At 45.9% G+C, this 17,665-nt stretch overlaps 1 protein-coding gene across 5 annotated transcripts in view; it reads left to right on the forward strand.

Annotated features, from left to right (window-relative positions):
- The window catches only part of PCDH1 (protocadherin 1), a 291,570-nt gene that overhangs the window by 130,371 nt on the left and 143,534 nt on the right, over positions 1-17,665 (forward strand). The window contains exon 4 of one of the 5 annotated variants that reach the window (XM_087960971.1): positions 5,209-5,337. The exons of the other annotated variants lie outside the window; for them this stretch is intronic. Within the exon in view, the coding sequence (XP_087817097.1) occupies positions 5,209-5,304 (96 nt within the window). The 3' untranslated portion in view covers positions 5,305-5,337. Of the gene's footprint in view, positions 1-5,208; positions 5,338-17,665 lie in introns of those variants that run through there. 5 annotated transcript variants of the gene reach the window in all.

A 17,665-nucleotide genomic window follows, 5' to 3' on the forward strand; every position in this document is an offset into this window, starting at 1 on the left:
TAGGGCAGTGACATGGTCCTCCTCAACACCTTTTATTAGACACTACAAACTGGACACCTTTGCCTCAGCTGAGGCTGCCTTCAGCAGGCGAGTGCTTCAAAAGATGCACAAGGAGTCAGGGACTCAGGATCAGACTGCTACCCACCCTTAGGACAGCTGGCTTTGGTATGTCCCATCCTTGGATTCTCCCATCAGCACATTGGAGAAGGGGCATTGGTCTTAGCTGATACACTCCTTCTCAGTGTGCTGAGGGAGAATCCAACCCCACCCTGGTGACCATCTGGTCCAGAGTCCAACACAGGAACAAATGGCTATGCCTTCATTGAAACTCAGACAGGGGACTCAGACAGGCGACAGAGAGACATGGCTAAAATTTTGATGATTCAGTCTCTGGCAGAAAGGCATGTTTCAACCCATCCTTGGCTTCTCCCTCAGCCACACCGAAAAAGAGCATAAGGTAAGACCAACGGCCCTTCTCCCCAAGTTTATGATTGTGAGATCTTGTTTCTGAAGCTGGGCTCACGGGGTCAGTTGGGAATGTTGCTATTGTACCAGCCTCCCTTCTGTGTAGCAACCTCTTTACCTGAGCTGCTAGAGGCGATCCCCAGGGTAATAATGGAGTTCCCTGACCCATGGTTCTGTGGGACTTCAACCTGCCATCCCTAGGTGTGGCCTCAGAAGCAGCCCAGGAGTTCATCCAGACTCTTGGTGATATTTCCATAGGGCATTTTGATTCCTTCAGTTTCCCTGTTGATGGTAAGGGTGGCACATCTGCCCAGTCCAAATTCCATTGCAATATTTTGGTTATATATACAGATAATGCTGAGCAGCGATTTATCTCAGATGGTATTTTTCCATGCTGCTTCAGATCATTCCCAAATCTGGGTGATGCAAATACCCACAACACTTGATCTTTATAGGATTGAATCAGAAATGCTTCAAACCCATACAGCCTCCAAGCACTTGTACAGAATCTTGGCAGCTTTGTTGGCCAATCCTAGATCAAAAGATATACAGATAGTCCTAATGGTCAGATTTGGGATTGGAATTTTGGTCACTAAGTGATGCAGTCTTTAAACAAGGCATCACATGACTGGACCCGATTTTATGACTATTTTTATCATGGTCATTATGTCTGGCTTCCCCAATTGATCTTGCTTGTCAGAAGCTGACTGGGAAGATCACAAATTGCAATCAATTGTTTGTAGCAGTGGTTTTCAACCAGTAGGCTGCAGCCCACTGATGGGCCACAAGAAAATTTGGTGGTCTGCAGAGAAATGTCATCCCCAGAGCACCCACCAAAGCAATTAATCCAGGCTGCACGGGAACACAAAGGCTGCGCCGCCCACATGGCCCGCGGGAACCCTCCCTGCCCACTCACTCCTTTCCCTGGCAAAATTGCTTGCTAAGTTGCTATTTTTCCTTTTTTTTCCCCGACCATCAGCTGTTCTGCTGTGCCAGGAGATTTAGATTAGTTAGAAAGCAGGAAATTGTTGCATTTCTTGCTTTCTAGCTAATCTTTAGATCTTCGGCTCTGCTTTGAAGCAGAGCCAAATCTTCTTTAGAACTGAAGCTTCTATTATTCAGTGCAGGTAGCCGATAGCAGAAAGATAGATCTCGGAATTAATCTGTGATTCTGTGAGCAACTCAATCTGCCTGCCTGCTTTGCCTGATTTTGGGTAAAAGTTGCTTTTTTTATAAAAAAGTCAATATTTACATAAATATTTATAATATTTATGTATACAAGTCATGCCCAGCCAGTCACATGACACCAAGCCACTCCCACAAATTAGGCTACGCCCACAGAACTGGTTATTAAGAAATTTGAATCCCATCCTTGCCCTGTGAGAAAGAGGGGGGGAGAGAGAGGTTAGATCAGATCTCTCTCTCTCTCTCTTTCTCCCCCCCCCCCAATGTAAGCAAGCCACTGTCAGTCAAAATTCATATTAGTGGTCCCTGGGATTTAAAATTATGAGTTTGGTGGTCCCTGAGGTCTAAAAGATTGGCGACCCCCTGGTTTGTAGGACACTGCAACCTTTGTACTGTAAATGCAAGCTGGTTGCCAAGCGCTTGAATTTTCATCAAATAACAGCAGGGATGTTACGATGGTCATAACTTTGAGAAATGGTCATGTCACTTTTTCCAAAGCCATTATAACTTTGAACCAGTGTTAAATAAATGGTTGTAAATTGAGGACTACCTGTAATTGGGTATCATCAGCATATTGATAATACCAATCTCCAAACAAGCAAATAAATGCCATGGGTAGGAATTGGACAAGAAGAGTTTCAAGTTCCTTTCCAATCCTATATTCTATGTTCTATGAATGCCTTCACCTAGAAGTTTAATGTGGTAGTTGAAAAGTGGAGACAGAAAGTAGACACCTATACAGTAGTATCATACACTGGAGAATGATCTCTTCCCCAACCAACACTGACTGGAACCGGTCTGGGGGGGGGGGGAATAGAACTACCATAAAACACTGCCCCCAATTCTCAAACCACTGGGTTAATGGTATCAAAAGCAGCTGAGAGAAAACAAGGATGGATAAAGTAGGAACTTGGTAAACTACAGATTCATCATGAGTCAGCAATGTGCGACAGCTGCAAAACAGTCACTGCAGTTTTGGGCTGCATCAACAAAGCTATACTATCAAGTTCAGGAGTACAAAGAACGGTTAAAAGTACGTTTAGCCTAAAGAAGATATTTCTGAAGGGAGAAATGGTAACTGTGTTCCAATAATAGTGTTGTAATACATAATGAGTTTGAAGCAGGGCTGGGATTAAGGATCTGTTGGTGCTCCATTACTGAAGGTTTTCAAGAAAATTGGGTAATCATTTGTCAAGGTTAATATGAGATGTCTGAAATCAAAAATAAAATACAAAGTCCAGTTGCCATGATTCTATTTTCCAGACAACTTTACCTAGATGACTGAGAATCTTAATCAACAGATAGTATGAGAACTTTCCCACTAGGCAGGAGATAGTGACAGATGATTCCAACCTTCTTTTTCTATTAATTCTAGTCAAATGCCACTTCTGATTATTACATCAGAGAAATCACACTAAGAAGAATTCAGACAAAAAGGAACAGATTCAGAAAAAGGCAGTGAGGATAAAGACCAATTCAGCAATGGAATCAATTGCACAAAGAGATGCTGGGCTTTCTCATTTAATAAGATTAAGGGAGGATATTAATTATTATTCCTTTATTAAACAGGAAGCTGGATTTGCTGAATGGTCCATTCCAAATCTGATTCAAGTATCACATGCCTGCAGATTCAAATTCTATAAATATGTTTTGTCTTTTTCTGTCCACTCTTACCTAGAATTTGGCTTCTTCACATGTTAGAATAAAATAACATATTAGAATAAAAAAGATTGAGAAAGACAGAAACTGAAAAGTTTCTCTCTTTTTTTGAGATCTACAGATAATTCTTATTTACCAGTCATTCAGCAGCTGTTCAAAGTTACAGTGGTCCTGAACAAGCGGTATTTAAACTAGTCTCTGAAGTTCCAGCGATCATACCAACCCTGCAGTCACATGGTCACCATTTGCAACCTTCCATGCTGACTTTCTATAAGCAAAGTCAATGGGGAAGGTTACAAGTTGTTTGGGTAGGTCTCTCCCATTTGTCAGCAGCCACTTTGCATATAAAATTTCGTGTGCCACATTGGCAAGATTGCTGTTGTCGTTAAACAATGTAATCATGCAATGTTGTGCTTTATAGCTTAGCAATAGAAATTCCAGTCCCAATTATTGTTGTTCAGTGATGATTACCAGCTTCCTGAGCAACTAAAATGTATTGTACTGAGGGTGCCTGAAGAAGTCCTTCTATGATGTTGTTCTCAGTTTTCTCTTTAGTTTATTTTAAAATTTAGGTTTTCTAACTCCATCTCTGTAAATCCAAGTTCTCTTTATAGATTCTGCTTGGTGAAAGTTGTTCTTTCCCTTTCTGTGTGTGGCTTTTTTGATTGGAAGATTTTAATATACTTTTTGTGGAGCTGTAATGGCTTAATCTGCTTGTAACCGTAACCCCTAATTATAATTGCTTCTTAATAGTAAGAGCATTTTAGTATCCTTTTTAAGGAACCCCAGAATCTTGGCCTCCTTTTCTCATTAAGTTGTACTGGTATGGAATTTTGCATGTGATTGTTCTGTATTTATTACAGTCTACTTTTTTAAAAAATTAAAACTTTTCAGTTACCTAATTTTAATTTTCCTTAAATGAAAAATTCTAATTCATAACAAATTTCTTACACAGAGTTTCCTCCTTCTACCATTTCCCCCCCTGCTAAATGGGTCCAGGATTGTTGAACTCATTGAGAACAACTATGTATTCTCTAACCAATTCCTTACCTACTTTGATCTGCATTCCTTTTCTGTCTCCCACAATGCTGTTTTTGACAGGTTGGACTATTTTTTCCTTTTGTGTAAAGACAAATACAAAAAAAGAACTAAGCAGTTCTGCCTTCTCCCTGCTGTCCATCACTACTCCCTAGTGGACCAGCCATTTGCTTGACTTTCCTCTTGTTATTTATTGCAAGTTTTAGCTCCTTCTCGGCCTTAGCCTTCCTTACTTTTTCCTTGCATATTGGGGCTACTTCAGGGGTGGGATTCTACCGGTTATGACTGGTTCTATAGAACCCCTTGTTAACTTTCTAAGCAGTTCAGAAAACCGGTAGTTAGAAGAAATCTCCTTTTGTTTTTTTCCACCCTTATTACATTGTTGCCACTATGCCTAAACTTCCTGTCTCCGGAGCTTCTGGGGCTTGACTTTCTTAAAGGGGAAGGGTTGTTTTAAGATTTTTACACTGCTGTTGGGAGGAAATACTTCCCTGGACAATCAGCACTTTGAAGAAATAATTGAATAATGAAGCAGAGCTGTCAGAAAGAAGCTTTTAATGACAGGGAACCAAGATGAGTGACATTCAGCAAGGCTTCTTGGCTAACTAGAAAGATTGACATTCAAACGTGAGTTTACATACTCTTTCTGAGTTTTGGTCTAAAACTGGTTTTTGGTTAAGGTTAATTCTGTGCTTGATGACATTTAATCCTGTGTTTATTGATGGGATAATTTTCCCTATTCAGCTTCAACAAGCAACAGCTATTATTGTGATTTAATTATTTGTATTGTGTTTGAATTTTTTCCTGCCTCATGGTTTCTTTTTCTATCTGGGGAGGGGGTCTTCCTTCACTGCTTTTTAGTGGTTCCTGGCACTGGTCTACACTGGGGTGTACTTCCAAGAGGCAGGATGCAAGCTTGGCACTGATTTTTTTACTGCCTTTCTGGGGGGCATGTGATCTTTCCTTAAATCTGGATGATTTCCTTAGGATATCGTGAGGTGAGTGAGACCAGCTGGTATCTTTAAGTGGTGCAAATGGATCTAAGGATTGCTTTTCCTGGGTGTGCTTTTTCTGGAGAAATAACGTCTCTGCTAAAGGGTTTCACTTTATGAGCAAGAGTTGGCTGATGATAGTTATCACTGCATTTTAACTATTTTAATTCCTCATGGTGCTCTGGCACCCTGCCTGATTTGTAACTTTGGCTTGCAGGTATTTTTAATCTAATGGTTGGTATTTGGGGCAGCTTTTTGCAAGCAAAGAAGCTTTTTGTATTTTTGTACAGGTAATCCTTGACTTACAACAGTTAATTTAGTGACCATTCAAAGTTACAGTGGCACTGAAAAAAGTGGCTTATGACTATTTTTCACACATGACTGTTGCAACATCCCCACTGTCATGAGAGGCCAGGTGAGAAGAAGCGCCCCTTGACATGAGCAATGTCGAGTTGGCCACACCCACCCAGTCATATGACCATCAAGCCACACCCACAGAACTGGTTGTTAAAAAAATGAATCCTATCCCTGGGCTACTTACTGATATTCTGCTCTAGTTACAAGCCTCTTTTTCTATTTTTTTATGCTTCTCCTTTTCGTCCAGCTTCACAGAGCTCTTTGTGCAACCACTCTGGTCCTGTCAATGTCTCTTGTTTTTCTTTCCCTGTGGTAATATTTTTGTTTGGGCTTTGTATCTCATTTTCAGAGTTTTCCAAGCTGAACTGACCTGTTTTCTTTCTAGAATTTTCATCCATGGAACCCTTTCTATTCTTTTATTTTGTTGAATCAGCTCTCTTAAAATCCAGAACACTAGCCTAACTTCATCAGTTACCTTTACCTGTATTATGGTGATAGTTTGATATTTATTTATTTATTGATTGATTGAATGAATTTATATTGCCTATTCGCCCAGGGTGACTCAAGGCAGCTACAGAATATAAAACCATATCTTTAAAAACCCAACAACAATAAGAACTAACAAAAAGAATCAAATAAGTTAATAAAGTATAATATAACAAAATCTGGAAAAATAAATAAAAAATCACCCCCCAACTCCCACCCCCTCGCCAAGATAACAGCAGATCACATGAGCCATTTGATGGGTTCTATCCTGCTCTGGGTTCCCCAGGCCTGCTGGCAGAACCAGGTCTTCAGTGCCTTACGGAAGAGTATTAGAGAAGAGCCATTCTAATCTCTGGGGGAATTATGTTCCAGAGGGAGGGAGCCACCACAGAGAAGGGCCTTCTTCTGGGTCCCACCAGGTGTATTACCCTCAGGGATGAGACCCGCAGCATTCTCTGCCTCCCTGCTATAATGGGTCAGGTAGATGTGACCGGCAAGGGACATTCCCTCAGATAACCTGGTCCCAAGCCATGAAGGGCTTTCAAGGTGACAACCAGCATCTTGAATTGCACCCAGAAGCAAATCGGCAAGCAATGCAGCTCCTGCAGGAGAGGTGACACATGTGTACACTGGGGTCTGCACAAAACCATGCGGGCCGCTGCATTTTGCACCAACTGGGAGCTTCTGGATGCTCTTCAAGGGCAGCCTCATGTAGAGCATGTTGCAATAATCAAGACAGGAAGTGACTAGGGCACGAGTGACTGTGAGTAGGGACGGTTGGTCCCAGAAAGAGTGTAACTGATGTACAACCCACAGTTGCGCAAAGGCCCACCTGGCCACGACTTCCACCTGCTCTTTGAGTAGGAGTCATGAGTCCAGGAAAACCCCTAGATTACACACAGGGTCTGTTTGGGGTAGCGCCACTTGGTCTTGCAAGGATTTAGTTTCAACCCGTTGCTCCCCATCCAGCCCCTAACAGCCTCCAGGCACTGCGAGAGGGAGGACACAACAACACTTAACTCACCACAGGCTGAGACATACAGCTGAGTATCATCAGCATATTGGTCATATCAGTCCATGGTGATGGATGAGCTCACCCAGCGGCTACATATAAATGTTGAACAGCAGAGAGAGTACCAAGCCCTGCGGAACCCCGTAAAGCAGTGGGCAAGGGCTGGATCTCTCCCCTCCTATCATCACTGACTGAGAGTGGCCTCAGAGAAAGGAAGTGAACCAAGTCAGCACAAGGCCTGCCACTCCCATCCCCTTGAAGTTGCCCCAGGAGAATTCCATGGTTAATGGTATCAAAAGCTGCCGAGAGGTCAAGTAGAGTAAGGATGGATGCACTACCCCCATCCCGCTCCCGCCAGAGATCATCCAAAAGTGTGACCAATGCCATTTCTGTCCCAAATCCAGGCCTGAATTCTGACTGGTAGGGGTCAAGATAATCTGTTTCATCCCGGAACCTCTGGAGCTGCTGTGCAACCACCTTCCCAAAAGGGAAGATTGGGGACAGGTTGGAAATTATCCAACCGGGTGGAATCCAGCGATGGCTTCTTAAGAAGAGGGCAGACCACAGTGTCTTTAAAGTGCTGGGGTACCGTCCCCTCCTGTAGGGAAGCATTAATCACCGCCAGAGTCCACCCGCCTGTCACCTCCTGGGAAACTTTCACAAGCCCAGAGGGACATGGGTCTAAAACACAGGTGCTTGCATGCTTACTCCCTAGGACCCTGTCCACTTCCTCAGGAGCAACAGGGTCAAACTGTTCCCTGATAAGAGGGCAAGAACCTGCCTCAGGAGCTTCCACCAGACTAGCAACCATGCCAGCATATAATTGGGAACGAAGTCGAGCGATTTTGTCTTCCAGAAAATCTGCAAATTCCTCAGTGTACCCCTTCAGGTGGACCTCAATCTCCTCCTTCCCTAGGAGGATATGGCTCACCTTAAAGAGGGTTGCCGGGCAATTACCTGCAGACGCAAGTGTGTAGAAGTATTTACACTTTGCCGCATGAATCACCACAAGGTAGGCCTTAGTAGCAGCTTTTACCCATGTTCGATCGAGTTCATCTCCTGTCTTCCGCCAGCAGCGCTCTACACGTCTCCTCATGCATTTTATCCCTCTCAGTTCCTCTGTATACCATGGAGCATAGAGAGGTCTACAGAATATAGTCACTCTTCCCTAAAATTCCTATGACTTTCATTCCCTCAACTACTTCATCCCTGTTAGTACATATTAAATCCAGTGTATCTTACACTCTAGTTCCCTTTTCCACTTTTTGGATGATAAAATTGTCAGCTATGTATGTCAAAAACTTATCCCATCTCCCACAGAGTTTGTTTCCCAGATGATGTCAAGGAAGTTAAATCCCCTATTACTATAGTGTTTCCTGAACACTCAGCTAACTGGCTTACAAAAAAATCATCTATAGGTAATCCCTGGGTTATGAACATTCCCTTAGCGAACGTTCGAAGTTATGCAATAAGCGCCCCCTAGCATTTATGAACAAGTCCCGAAATTAGGAACAACACGGCAGTTGTTCGCTCTTATGAGGCACTTCCCCTTGCAAAGACATTGCAAAGATCTCTCTGTCGTGGTTTCTTCCCCTGCATTTGCAGAGAACAGAGGCCTAATCTTGTGCTACTGGTCTTGTGTGATCTTGTGCATTAGGCCTCTATTCTCTGTGAATTGAGGCCTGGACATTTGCAAATGTTTGCTGTTTGCTGTTTCCTTGTAGAAGCCTGCAGGGAGAATATGTTCCTGCAAAAAGCCTTTGTTGGCACCTGCGGAGCTTGGGAGGAGCAGGTGTGTCCCTCTGAAGCCCTGTTCCTATAGGCAAAGGCTTTTTGCAAATGGCTGCTGAAGACTTCAAGCACTTTGCTGATGAGAAAGCAGGCCTGGAGGGCTGCATACGGCCTTCCGAACCTGCTTTCTCGCCACCAGAGGCCTCATAAAGCCTTTTGCTGATGAGAAAGGTGGGAGCAGGCAAAGAAACAGGCTGATGAAGATTGTTGTTAGTTGCGAAGTCATGTCCGTCCCATTGTGACTCCATGGACAACATTCCTTCAGGCCTTACTATCCTCTACCATCTTCTAGAGTCCATTTAAGCGCACGTCTACTGCTTTAGTGACTCCATCTATCCACCTCATTCTCTGTCGTCCCTTTCTATTACCTTCAATCTTTCCCAACATTATGCGCTTCTCCAGTGAGTCCTTCCTTCTCATTAAGTTGCCAAAGTATTTGAGTTTCATCCTCAGGATCTGGCCTTCCACAGAGCAGTCAGGGTTGATTTCTAGGACTGACCGGTTTGATTGCCTTGCAATCCAAGGGATTTGCAGGAGTCTTCTCCAGAACCATAGTTCAAAGACCTCAATTCTTTGGCGCTCAGCCTTTCTTATGGTCCAACTTCATAGCCATACGTTGCAACTGGGAATATATTGACTATATGCACTTTTGTTGCCAGGGTGATGTCTCTGCTTTTTAGCAATGATCTTGGAGCCCAGGAAAATAAAATATGTCACTATCTCCATTTCTTCCCCATCCATTTGCCAGGAATTGAGAGGGCTGGATGCCATGATCTTAGTTTTCTTAATGTTGCTTCTTGACCCACAGATCGGTTTCTCAAGAGACAAATAAGATGGTCTGGTACTCCCATTTCTTTAAGAACTTGCCACAATTTGTTGTGATCCACACAATCAAAGGCTTTAGCATAGTCAATGATGCAGAAGTAGATGTTTTCCTGGAATTTCCTAGTTCTCCGTTGAGCTGCTGCGAGCATCCAGATAGTGGGAGGTGCTCCAGTCTTCGCTCTGACAGGCTGAGCTATAATTGAGGAACGCTCCTCCTCCTCCACGTGACTCCTCCACGCGTTCCCCCAGTTTTAGCTCAGCCTTGCAGAGACAGGCAGCTTTAGCATTTCGCTCCTTGGCCGAATTGGGATTTCTCTTTAACATTGTTCAGGTTTGAATTTCTCCTTGTTTCCTCCGGTCCCTGCGCAGTTGAATTTGTCTTGGATATAGAAGGGGTCGTTTATTTTCGCCCCTCAGGGGGAGATTGGGGGGTTTAGGGCCCTTTCGCCCCCTCCACCCCCCTCACTCTGGTGCCTGCCGTTTCTAGCCGTATCGTTACCATAGAGGCTTGTACTAGCGCGCTGCATAGCGCGTCGTTGCGTCTTTCCCCCCACGAACACAGGAGAGAGGGCGAGCTCTGCTCTCTCAGGCCTCTCGTTCTGCCTCGTTTTCGGCAGTTTTTTCTACTGTTTTCGAGGGGCTTTCCTCCCCTCTGAGTGAGTGCTGGTTCCGGCGGCCATTTTGGGTGCGCCTCGTGGCCGGCCGCCATTTTGTTTTTTTCTGTTTTTCACTTTCGTTTTTGGCTGCGATGATTTGAGAGGCTTAGAACAGGACCGGCAGGCCTGTTTGAAGTTCTTTTTTTTTCATTTAAAGGGGTCTGTGGTTCCGTGCCCTGCTGCCCTGCTTTTAGTGCGTTTGGTTGGCTACCACAGTGACTCAGAAGGGAGGAGAGACACCTACTTCCCATTGGTGTTGGGAGGCTGTCTCAGGAGGCCATTGTTTTTCTTCCATAGACATTTATATATTTTTTTCTAAAAGTTTTTACTCTTTCTTTGGCTCTTTTTTGCCTGGCCCCAGCGTTCATTCGATCTATTGGTCCTGTTACAGTTTATCCTTTTTTGAATTACCTTAGGGTTTAGTTTTGGCCTACTTTTGATTCTTTTTTTGTTCAAAATAAACAATAAAAAATAAAAATAAAAATAAATAAATAAAATACGAATAACAAATTATTTTTTTTACCAAAAGGGGGACGCAGCCCTACGTTAAGGTAGCCGGCCCACAACTAGGCCGAACTCCTAGGCGTGCCAACCGCCTTTGTATTAATATTATCTTATTCAGGATTTATTATGGCAGAAGGAAATCCCAGAGGTCCTTCTTTGAAGGCTAAGGCAAAGACACACCATCTGCGCAAGCGGACTGAGTAATCTTCCAAAGCCTCTCAAAGGGACGCCCTAAGGCGTCACAAGGCTTTGGAGAAGGAGTTTGATAGGCTCTCTAGGGAATCTCAATCTGTACCACCAGCCCTCCCTACCCCTTCTACTCAACCTCTTCCTTTGCCAGACCAACCTTCTGTTTCCAGGCTCAGTTCTCCCGCTCGAAGCCTCTAGACCACCCAGCCTGAAGCGACTTTCACGCCAACCGCTGCAGGCTTGCGTCCAGAAAACCCGTCCTCATCCATTATCCTGGACAGCATTAGAGAGTGGATGCAGCTGGCTATCAAACAAGGAATAGCAGAGGGCATGCAACAGTTGTCCAGAACTGGATCCCAAACGATGGCACCCGAGGTCGAGTCGATGTCCGGAAGATCTCTCTCCAGGCTGCCATCACAGCACGGTCAGGTACCTTCCCATGTGGAAGCCCCCTTCCTGGAAGGGGGGGTAAGCCAGGAAGAGGAAGAAATGGGGTTTGATCCCTTCAGGGAAGAGGTAGGTTCAGACAGGGGGTTGATCCAGTATTCAGAACCATTCTTCGAGGTAGACCCCATGGAAGGGGAAATGTCCGAGGACGAGGGCATTTTCCCTGACCAGCCAGTATTCGTAGGCTTATTTAAGCCGCACTTGTTTAAGTCCTTGTTATTCAAGGCAAAGAATGTTTCGGGTCTGATTCCCCAGGATCCTTCTGAACCACCACCGGAGATCCCGGGGGGACCAGAAGACTTAGTTTTCAGACAGTCGGTCATCGAAACCGAGGTCGTTCCAACTCCCCCAATTTGGTCGCTAGACAATGGGCCTCTGCCGGCCCCCCTCCCGCTCCCTCCAGTCAAGACAAGAGGTTGTTCAATCTCGACTCAGAGTTTTCCAACATGCTGAACACCCCAGAGGTAGATGATCCGATAGTGCGGCTAGCATCCTCATCCAACCCCACCGACACCTTAGAAGCGCTGAAGCCGGAGGATAAGCGGGCTGAGATGGCTTTACGGCGAGCGCACCAGTCGGATGCTTGGGCCATCCGGTCGGCCACAGCCACATCATTCTTCACCCGAGCTTCTATCAGGTGGCTCAGGCAGTTAAGACAGCATGTCCCCCCTTCAAACACTAGGGCACATCAGGACATTGCGAAACTAACGGCCGCAGCAGAGTTCGCGGCCAATGCCACTTTTCATTCTGTTAAATTTTCCGCTAGGGCCATCTCCTCACACGTTTCTGCACGTAGATTACTATGGCTTCGGCACTGGCAGGCCGATGTCAAGAACAAAGCCAAATTAGCCTCAGCTCCTTTGTCAGGGGGAAAATTGTTTGGCCCTGCACTTGATCCGTTGCTGATGGAGAGCCGGAATAAGAAGAAGTTCCTTCCATCTCTTTTTCGAAGGCAAGAGTCTAGAGGGTCTCAGTCCTTTCGGAGGGGCTCCTTTCGATCTTCCTTTCCACCGGCCTTCACCCCCAGGTATCAGGGCTCCCCGATGTTCCGGTCGACCTATCAGGACCGGAGCGACTCGGGGGATAGAAATAGAAGGGGAGGCTCCTACAGGAGACCCTTCCGGGGCGCTGGGAATAAAGCTCCCCGCCGTCCCAGGTAGCCCTTCAACTTCTTATCCCATTGGCGGCCGCCTTAAGTACTTTGCCGACCAGTGGGACTTATCCACGTCTGATTCCTGGGTTAGGGATACTGTAAGGTTTGGTCTCCCTCTTCAGTTTCAATCACCTCCCCCGGAGCACTTTATGGTTTCTCCCCTTTCCAGGGACCCGACTAAGCGGGCTCTCATGGCGGCCGCTGTCACTCATCTTTTAAATATCAAGGCCATCCAGCCTGTACCCTTGTCACAGCGGGGAGGAGGGTTTTATTCCATCCTCTTTCTGGTCCCGAAGCATTCCGGGGGTTGGAGACCCATTTTAGATCTAAAGAGGCTCAATCGCTATATTGTTCATCACAAATTCAAAATGCACACACTTCAGTCTATCTTACAGGGTACTAGGAAGGGAGACTGGCTCACTTCCATCGATCTCTCTGAGGCTTATCTGCATGTACCTATTCATCCCTCGTATTCCAAGTATCTGAGATTTTGCTATAACAATCAACACTTCCAGTATGTAGCCCTTCCTTTCGGTCTTGCCTCGGCCCCGAGGACCTTTACCAAGGTGTTGGCGGCCCTGGCAACGCACCTTAGACACTTCCCTATTCGCATTCACTGCTATCTTGACGACATCCTTATTCTGTCTCCTACCCGACAGCAGGCTGAGAGTGACACTAAGATCACCCTCTCAGTGCTTCAGGCCCATGGATTTCTCGTTAACTGAGAAAAGAGTCAGCTTAATCCTTCCACACGTATAGCGCATCTAGGAGCTGTAATTGATTCGGTTCAAGAGAGGGTATTTCTTTCACAAGAAAGATTCACCAGTATACAAAAAGCTATTAGGACAATCAGGCAAAATAAAAGGGCTTCGTTACTAAACCTATCCAAGCTGCTTGGAAAGTTGGTCTCCTGTATATCAATTATTCCCTGGGCACGTTTACATTCAGATCCCTGCAGTAGTTTCTCCTGCCTTACCAACGTTCCGGAAGGAGCAACTCAAGTCTCATGGTGAAGGTCCCCCCAAGGGTTCTCGCCTCGCTTCTCTGGTGGACAAGACCGCCTACCAATCGAGGTAATCTTTTCAAGGAGCCCCAGAGGGTCACTCTCACAACAGACGCCAGCCTTTACGGATGGGGAGCTCACATGCAGTCATTTTCAACCCAAGGAACTTGGTCAGCAGCCGAGCAACGCTGCAGCATCAACTGGCTGGAGCTGCATGCAGTGTATCTGGCGTTACGTGCCTTCCTCCCTCAGGTACGAGGCCGTCACATCCTGGTGTTAACAGACAACACTACCACCAAGGCCCACATCAACCGTCAAGGGGGCACTCATTCCATTTGTCTCATAAGAGAGGCCGAGCGCATTTGTCGATGGGCAGAAAGACATCTCTTATCCATCAGGGCAGAGCACATCTCGGGGGTCTCGAACATCCAAGCAGACTGGCTAAGCAGGGCCAAGCTGGACCAATCAGAATGGCGCCTGAACCCCTCCTTATTCAGGGAGGCGGCAGCGAGGTTCGGTCAGCCTGTGGTGGACCTGTTCGCATCTCCCCTCAACGCCCAGACGCCGAGGTTCTTTTCTCGTTATCCTGCACACGGCGCAGAGAATCACGATGCCCTGCGTTGCCCTTGGCCCACCGGGCTTCTATACGCCTTCCCACCCCTCCCGCTGATACCCAGGGTGATTCAGAAATTGATCCTCGAACAGGCGGAGGTCCTCCTGATAGCCCCTTTTTGGCCCAGGAGACTGTGGTTTGAGGATCTTCGCAATCTATCAGTGGCCCCACCGTGGAGGATCCCCCTCGACAGGATCTCTCTGTCCCAGGGTCCTCTTCAGCATCCGGACCCGCAGTGGCTTCAGCTAGCCGTCTGGAGGTTGAGCGGGAAAGATTAAAGGATGAGGGTTTGTCGGCCCAGGTCATCACTACCACCTTGGCAGCAAGGCGGCCTTCGACTACTCGCATTTATGACGCCACCTGGAATATCTTTTGTCAGTGGTGCAGTAAGTCATCCGTGAATCCGCTCTCACCTTCAATCGCCCAACTCCTAGCCTTTCTACAGGCCGGGCTAGATAGGGGTCTCTCCCCCAACACCCTGAGAAGGCAGGTCGCAGCCCTGGCAACGGTGATCTCTAGCAGTTCTTCTGGCTCACTCTCACACCACCCTCGTATAAGGTCCTTCCTTAGAGGGGCTTCCAATCTACGCCCTCCAGTGATTCACAGGTACCCTACCTGGGACCTTAATAAAGTTCTTATGGCATTAACTAAACCTCCTTTCGAACCTCTCAGGGAGGCTTCACTTCAGTTCCTCACATTCAAAGTAGTATTCCTGGTGGCAATAACATCAGCAAGAAGGATATCTGAAATAGCAGCTCTATCCGTGAGAAAAGATTTATACGTCTTCCACGCTGATCGGGTGGTTCTGAGGCCAGACCCCGCCTTTATGCCTAAAATCAACTCGGCTTTTCACAGATCCCAGGAATTGATCCTACCTAATTTTTGCCCCAAGCCTTCTCGAGAAAGGGAAAGGCAGTGGCACACTCTTGATGTGCGAAGGGCTCTGCGTATTTACATCTACCGTACTCAATCAATCAGAAAATCTGAAGCCTTATTCCTGTCTTTTCAGCCAAAGACGCTGGGTTGCAAGGTTTCCCCGTCTACTGTTGGTCGTTGGATTAGGGCTACTATATCCAAGGCCTATATAGCACAGGCTCTTCCTGTCCCTAGTGGCATTACCGCTCACTCTACAAGGAGTGCGGCCACCTCGGCTGCCTGGGCTACTCAGGCGTCAATTCAGGACATATGTCGAGCAGCTACCTGGGCTTCTCCATCTCCATTCATACGCCACTATAAAATCGATGTTTTCGCCTCAGCTGAGGCTTCCTTTGGCAGGCGAGTCCTTCAACAGGTGGCAAAGGATCCAGAGGTGATTCCGGACCAGACGGAGTCCCTCCCGTAGGACAAGCCAGGCTTTGGTATGTCCCACTATCTGGATGCTCGCAGCAGCTCAACGGAGAATGGGCGTTGGTACCTACCTGATATGCCCGTTCTCGTCGAGCTGCATAGAGCATCCAGCCCCACCCTACTTGGTCCGTCTGGGGGGGGGAATCCCGTTTCGGCCAATGATGTATATAGTTCAGAGTTGAGTCTTGTAATATAGTTGACATGAGAGGATAGCTGTTGTCTTCTCGTCTTCGTAAAACTGGGGGAACGCGTGGAGGAGTCACGTGGAGGAGGAGGAGCGTTCCTCAATTATAGCTCAGCCTGTCAGAGCGAAGACTGGAGCACCTCCCACTATCTGGATGCTCTACGCAGCTCGACGAGAACGGGCGTATCAGGTAGGTACCAACGCCCATTTTCTCCATGATCCAGCATTTGTTAGCAATTTGATCTCTAGTTCCTCTGCCTTTTCTGTCTGGAGAAGATAAAGATCTTTGTAAGGTGAGTCACCCAGCATGGCAGGATGGAGGGAGAAGCAATTATGGTGATCCCAGGGGAGGGAGAATGAGGTATCTGTGGGTCAAGGGTGGCCTTGGGGTGATCTGTTTCATCACTAGGCTATCCCCATGGCCTTCCCCACCCCAAGATACCTCATGTGCACTTAACGAGGCATGTATTAGTGAAAGCAGGGAGTGATCTCGTTGAAGGTACGAGGGTCACTCCCATTAATTCTCGAGTTATGGATGGAATTGGCAGGCTCCATTTCATCCATTTCAATCTTTCAGTCACTATTCCATGCAGATAGAATTGCATCTCCTATAGATTGACTTGGTGTCCTCCTTAAACATTATTTATATTGTTCTCACAAGCTTCTCACTTGTTTTATTACCAGTACCCTATATTTGTATTCTAGTATTTTTATTATGCTGTATCTTTGTTTTATTATTACAGTGTATTCTGCCACATTCCACATTCTGCCTTCAATAGAAAAAGAATAGCAGAAAAACCGAATAACAAAAAAAGAATAGGACAAATGGTAGGGACCTTGGAGATCTTCTATTCCAAACCCCTGCTCATGCAGGAGTTTGTTGTCTGTTAAAATGGCTATACGGTCTCTTTTTAAGAACCTCCATTGATGGAGCACCCACAGTTTCTGAAGACAAGTCTTTCCATGGATGAATTGTTCTTACTAACAGAAAATTTCTCCTTAATTCTAAGTTGAATTTCTCTTTAATAAGCTTCCATCCACTACTTCTTGTCCTACCCTTAGATACTTTGGAGAATAGGCCGTCCCCATCTTCTCTGTGATAGCCCCTCAAATATTGGAAGATTGCTATCATGTCACTCCTAGTTCTTCTCTTTGTTAGACAAGACACACGCAATTCCCATACCTGTTCATTGTATGCTTTAGAACAGGGCTGTCAAACTTGCAGCCCACAGGCTGGCCATGCCCACACCTGGTTTAGCGAAGGAGGGGAAGTTGGGATACATGCAAGTTTGATACTCCTGTTCTAGAATCTCAATATTTGGAGGGGGGATTGTGGTGACCAAACACTTGGAATGCAGTATTCCAAATGAAGTCTTACTAGTGCAGTATAAAGCAGCATTAGTACTTCTCTGTTGATGCAGCCTTGGACTGCATTGGCTTTTTTGCAACTGCTGCATATTGTTCCTACTTAAGTGGTTGTCCACTAGGACATTTAGATCTGTGTCACACTTATTACTGTTGATCCAAGTACCACCAATTCTACATTTGTGCATTTAGTTTTTATTGCCTAACTGTAAAATTTTACTTATCTCACCACTGAATTGCGTTTTGTTGGATAGTCCCCTGGGTTCAAGTTTGTCAACCTTCTGAATCTTGAGCCTATCTTCTTTTGTGTTGGCTATTCCCCCCCCCCCGTTTAGTGTTGTCTGCAAATTTGATGAGTTCCTCATCTATCCCCTCATCTAAATTGTTTATGAAA

Source organism: Notechis scutatus, chromosome 3, assembly GCF_049901735.1.
Source record: "Notechis scutatus isolate UNSWTSFEM ecotype Mainland chromosome 3, rNotScu1.2, whole genome shotgun sequence".
Taxonomy (NCBI): Eukaryota; Metazoa; Chordata; class Lepidosauria; order Squamata; family Elapidae; genus Notechis; species Notechis scutatus.